Source organism: Triticum aestivum, chromosome 7B (assembly GCF_018294505.1).
Source record: "Triticum aestivum cultivar Chinese Spring chromosome 7B, IWGSC CS RefSeq v2.1, whole genome shotgun sequence".
NCBI lineage: Eukaryota > Viridiplantae > Streptophyta > Magnoliopsida > Poales > Poaceae > Triticum > Triticum aestivum.
Window position 1 is genome coordinate 376,943,784 of NC_057813.1, and position 6,100 is coordinate 376,949,883.

General features: G+C 50.6%; 1 protein-coding gene across 1 annotated transcript; it reads left to right on the plus strand.

The window, feature by feature from the left end:
* The first annotated feature begins 830 nt into the window (after nucleotides 1–830).
* Nucleotides 831–1,874, plus strand: LOC123161153 (uncharacterized). Its single transcript, XM_044578998.1, has 2 exons — nucleotides 831–1,045; nucleotides 1,212–1,874. Exons 1-2 carry the CDS (start codon nucleotides 884–886, stop codon nucleotides 1,809–1,811), a joined length of 762 nt encoding a protein of 253 aa, XP_044434933.1. The 5' UTR covers nucleotides 831–883; the 3' UTR covers nucleotides 1,812–1,874.
* Nucleotides 1,875–6,100: the final 4,226 nt, after the last annotated feature.

A 6,100-nucleotide genomic window follows, 5' to 3' on the forward strand; every position in this document is an offset into this window, starting at 1 on the left:
GAGGTAGTCAGCTCTTCCCTGTTGTGTCTGCATGATTGCCTTAGCTGGTTTGTTGTTGTGAAAGTCGAAGCTGCATTGGTGGGGTCCCAGTGGCGCACGATGACGGGCGGTAGCTGGTTGGTTCGTTGATCTTGTACGGCGTCGGCGGTGCCTAATTCTCCTTCGTAGTTCTGCGTCAGAGCCGGAGCAACGTTTTCTGGTCGCAAGTGGTTGAATGGCGTGGATCGTTGTACAGCTCCACATGGTCTCTATAGTGTGGGTTGAATCGACAATCACTTACGACGAAGTCAGAGTCGTTTGCTGAGGATTTAGGTATGACGATGAACCTTGCATGCTGTCTTGGCGAAGGTCTTTTTGGAGTGGTGTGTGCAGAGTATCTTGTATGTGCCATTGTGATAATTTTTATCACGTTTTAATTAACAGTTTTGCTAGAACTCATCTAGATGAGATATAGTTTGGTCTCATTCACCTTTTATAGCTATTGGATGTGATGCTATAAGATGCGTGTATGCTGACGTGGGTTGTATTTGTTTTTGTTTTCAAAGTGAATGAGACCAAATTATATCTCATCTAGATGAGTTCTAGATACTCCCTTTAATTAATTGGGCAATCTGGCTTTTGCTGGGATTTCCATCCTGCCATTTCGAAAAAAAAATTGTGACGCAACACCTTGCAGCGAGCATCTCACTTTTCGTTTTCTAAATCGGTTTTACTAAAAACGCGAAATTCATTTATTTTTATTCGTGAAAACGGTAAATAGGGAAAGCCCAGAAGGAACTAAAAAAACAGCCTGGGATTTAGAGTTGGGTGTGGCCCATTTGGCTCCTCACTACGTCGTCATTTTCTTCCTTGGAGGAACAGGGGAGGGGGAGAGGGGAGAGAGATGGGGAAGGAGGCGCTGGACTACGTGCTGGTGCCTCTGGGGCTGGTGCTGATGCTGGGATACCACGCGTGGCTTCTCCTCCGTATCCAGCGTCGCCCTGCGACCACCGTCATCGGCGTCAACGCCATCAACCGCCGCATCTGGGTCCGCCACATCATGGAGGTCCGTCCGCCGTTAACCATGCACCCACCCCATTTCCTGCGATCAATCCATCATCTCGTTCATCCTCTACTCGCAGAGCCATTGTTTCCCCGGAGTTTTCTTTTACCGATTCACCTTCGAAATTTCGGTTTCTATTCAACTGATCAAGATCGATCGGTGCATGCAGGAGCCGTCCGGGAAGCACGCGGTGCTGGCGGTGCAGACGATCCGGAACAACATCATGGCGTCGACGCTGCTGGCGTCCACGGCCATCACACTCAGCTCGCTCATCGCCGTGCTCATGTCCGGCGGCGGCGGCGGAGGGCCAGGAGCTGGCGGCGGGGGCCTCCTCCCGGACGCGCCGCTGGTGGTGGGCGCCACGGGGGAGGCGGCTCTGTCGGCCAAGTTCTTCGCCATCCTCGTCTGCTTCCTGGTGGCCTTCCTCCTCAACGTGCAGTCGATCCGGTACTACAGCCACACCAGCACCCTGGTGAATGTCCCGATCCGAGCACACCGCCTCCGCCGCCCGGGCCTTGCCGTGGACTACGTCACCGGCACCCTCAATCGCGGCAGCTACTTCTGGTCGCTCGGCGTGCGGGCATTCTACTTCTCCTGCCCGGTCTTCCTCTGGCTCTTCGGGCCCATCCCCATGTTCGCCGCCTGCGTCGTCATGGTCTGCGTGCTCTATTTCCTCGACGTGTGCGAGGACTGGGAGGAGGAACAGGGCGTGAGTGGTGGTGATGAGACGTCGGAACGAGGGAAGGATGCAGGAGGCACGCAAGTTTAGGTAGGTGGCTAGCTGGAAATGCAAACTGAAGAAATTAATGGGCAGTCAGGTAAACTGATTATAGATGGCTAGTGTCCCCTATAAATTACTCCCTCGGTCCCATAATGTAAACGTCTAGCATTATGGATTATGGGACAGAGAGAGTATCAGATAACTAAGAGCATCTTCAGTAAATGGTTCAAATTTGACGGTCCAAAACTGAAGATGTAAAATTTGGACCGTCAAAAAATATATTTTGGAGCTCCGAAAAACGCTCAGCTCCAACAGATGATCCAAATTGATGGTCCAAAAGAGCAACTCCAATAGATGGTTAAAACCAAAGATGTAAAAATCTGAAAACGGACGCGCGGCTGCTGCCAGCCACTGTTCAGCCGCGGTTTTGCATTGAACTAGCATCAAAATTTTGAAAATAAAATGCATCATCATCATAGTTTCAATCAAAAGTACATCACCATCATAGTATAAAATCCCTCTACCAAAAGAGCATGGTCTCAATCAAAGTTTTTTGCCCTAGAAATTGAAATGCACATGAATATTACTCATGCGGGTCATGAACACCACCGGCCTTGTGAACCGTGGTACGATCATCATCTTCACCACCTTCTTTGTCGACGTTCTCAACAAGCGGTGAACTCTCGTTGCCGTGAGCACCACCGGAAGCATCTTCATTGCGTTCCATACCGGTCATGTTGCCGACGAAGCCAACTCCAACGCCACTCATGTTGCCGCCATAGCCACCTCCCAAGCCACCCATCATGTTGCCGCCAAAGCCACCTCCCATGCCGCTAAAGGCATCTTCCATGTTGCCACCGAAGCCATCTCTCATGTTTCCGCCAAATGCACCATTCATGCATCCTCCCATCATGTTCATGTAACCACCCATGGCACCTCCCATGCCTCCTCCCATAGCACCTCCCATGCCTCCTCCCATGGCACCTCCCATGCCTCCTCCCATATTCTTATGACGCATACATGTAATCATCATTTGCCACATTTGTCACGTGCATGAAAGCTTCATCATCAAGATTACAATTGGACGCACAAACAATCAAAAATACATACAATTTGAAACAACAAACGAGAGGACAACCGGAAAATTTATACCTTTGCGACATTTCATCAAACATGTTGGAGGCGGTGGCCGTCGGCGTGGCCACATCATCCTCCATGGCCGGCGGTGGCAGCGGGGGGGTTGAGGAATGGATGTAGGGCTGCTGGAGGAGGCCGCCGACCGCATCAGCTGCGAATCGTCACCCTGAGCCGCCGCAACCGCCTTGGAGAGCTTCACCAGCCGCGTAGAACTGTTGGTCGGGTTGCGCCTGCGGTTGGCCGCCCGTTTTCCGCTGCCTCGTCCCTTCGTCGGCTTCGCCGCCGGCGCGGTGGCCACCGGCCGGGGCGGCGCTAATACGGGTCGGCGGGCGGGGGCATGGCAGCGGTTGCGGGTGAGATGGCAGCGGCGGCGGCCACGTGGGTCAGCCCACCGGCTGCGGCGGCGGTGGAGAAGGCGGCGGGGTCGTCGCCTTCGGCCATGGCGGCGCGGCCGGGCGGGAAGCGGGCGGGCAGACGCGCGCGGGCGGGCGGAAAGGGAAATGAAATGGCGGTTGGGCGTTCGCGGGCGGCGGCTGGATTTGGACTAGATGCAACTCGTTATGTAAATTTACACCACGAGGTGTTGCGTTTTACATCACGAGGAGGCCGCGGTCCAATTTTTTTTACATATGAACCGTCTGCTGGAGAAGCGTTTTTTGCCTCAGACAGTTCAAAAGTTAGGTATTTTTACATTTGGACCGTCTATTGGAATGCTCTAATGATGATTCAGTGAATTCCGAATTGTCACTTAAAAAATTAAAAAAATCTGGCATCAGATTATTAAGTATGGCAAAACTGATGTCCAGGATTATGTTATCGCGAGCATGGGATTTTCTTTAGCAACCATACAAAGATTTGCCACGCTTGTTCAAGAAAACTTTCGTCCTCGCAACAACATAATTTACCATCTCGGACGTCAGATTTGTCATGTTTTAAAAATCTGACTTTGGCGTAAATGCACATCATTTGCTTCATCTTCCTCCTCCGTCCACGCCAGTCGACACAATGACGATGACCGGCAGCGCGCTGTGGAAGCGGCTCTCGTCGATGCAGAAGCACGAGATGGCAGGCCCGGTGTGCGCAACACATGTTCAACGAGCTTGAAGGACGACGACCGCATGGTGGAGGAGGCGCCCAACGGCAAGGCCGAGCCCACGCCCACACCGGTTTCTAGCTTCACCATGGCGCAGGCCCAGGCGCACTATGAGACCGTCATGGCGGAGGAGAAGCAGCCGACGTGGTTTGCGCCACCGATGTCCGAGTTCCAGAAGCTGCAGGGGGAGTACTGTTGGGGAACGTAGTAATTTCAAAAAAAATTCTACGCACACGCAAGATCATGGTGATGCATAGCAACGAGAGGGAAGAGTGTTGTCCACATACCCTCGTAGACCGAAAGCGGAAGCGTTATGACAACATGGTTGATGTAGTCGTACGTCTTCACGATCCGACCGATCCAAGTACCGAACGCACGGCACCTCCGAGTTCTGCACACGTTCAGCTCGATGACGCCCCACGAACTCCGATCCAGCAGAGCTTTGCGGGAGAGTTCCGTCAGCACACGGCGTGATGACGATGTTGATGATGCTACCGACGCAGGGCTTCGCCTAAGCACCGCTACGATATTACCGAGGTGAAATATGGTGGAGGGGGTCACCGCACACGGCTGGGAGAGATCAACAGATCAACTTGTGTGTCTAGAGGTGCCCCCTGCCCCCGTATATAAAGGAGCAAGGGGAGGGGGCCGGCGGCCTCATAGGGTGCGCCCCAAGGGGGGAATCCTACTCCTACTAGGAGTAGGTTCCCCCTTTCCTAGTCCAACTAGGAGGGGAAGGAAAGAGGAGGAGGGCAGAAGGAAAGAGGGAGCCGGCCCCCAAAGCCCTAAACCAATTCGGTTTGGGCCTAGGGGGGCGCACCCACACTTCCTTGCTTCCCTCTATTTCCACTAAGGCCCATGAAGGCCCATTGACCCTCCCGGCGAATTCCCGTAACTCTCCGGTACTCCGAAAAATACCCGAATCACTCGAAACCTTTCCGGTGCCCGGATATATTCGTCCAATATATCAATCTTTACGTCTCGACCATTTCGAGACTCCTCGTCGTGTCCCTGATCTCATCCGGGACTCTGAACTACCTTCGGTACATCAAAACACATAACTCATAATATAAATCGTCACCGAACTTTAAGCGTGCGGACCCTACGGGTTCGAGAACTATGTAGACATGACCGAGACACGTTTCCGCTCAATAACCAATAGCGGAACCTGGATGCTCATATTGGCTCCCACATATTCTACGAAGATCTTTATCGGTCAAACCACATAACAACATACGTTGTTCCTTTTGTCATCGGTATGTTACTTGCCCGAGATTCGATCGTCGGTATCTCAATACCTAGTTCAATCTCATTACCGGCAAGTCTCTTTACTCGTTATGTAATGCATCATCTCGCAACTAACTCATTAGTCAGATTGCTTGCAAGGCTTATAGTGATGTGCATTATCGAGAGGGCTCAGAGATACCTCTGCGACAATCGGAGTGACAAATCCTAATCTCGAAATACGCCAACTCAACATGTACCTCCGGAGACACCTGTAGAGCTCCTTTATAATCACCCAGTTACGTTGTGATGTTTGGTAGCACACAAAGTGTTCCTCCGGTAAACGGGAGTTGCATAATCTCATAGTCATAGGAACATGTATAAGTCATGAAAAAAGCAATAGCAACATACTAAACGATCAAGTGCTAAGCCAACGGAATGGGTCAAGTCAATCACATCATTCTCCTAATGATGTGATCCTGTTAATCAAATGACAACTCATGTCTATGGCTAGGAAACATAACCATCTTTGATCAATGGGCTAGTTAAGTAGAGGCATACTAGTGACACTCTGTTTGTCTATGTATTCACACAAGTATTATGTTTCCGGTTAATAAAATTCTAGCATGAATAATAAACATTTATCATGAAATAAGGAAATAAATAATAACTCTATTATTGCCTCTAGGGCATATTTCCTTCAGTCTCCCACTTGCACTAGAGTCAATAATCTAGTTCACATCATCATGTGATTTAACACCAATATTCATATCTGTATATGATAAATACCCATAGTTCACATCGTCATGTGACCAACACCCAAAGGGTTTACTAGAGTTAATAATCTAGTTCACATCGCTATATGATTAACACCCAAAGAGTA

Bases quoted from the DNA above. Each gene is read 5' to 3' on its own strand.
- LOC123161153 (XM_044578998.1), top strand. From the start codon at position 884: ATGGGGAAGGAGGCGCTGGACTACGTGCTGGTGCCTCTGGGGCTGGTG. The intron at 1,046-1,211 runs GTCCGTCCGCCG...CGGTGCATGCAG, and splicing joins GGGTCCGCCACATCATGGAG to GAGCCGTCCGGGAAGCACGC.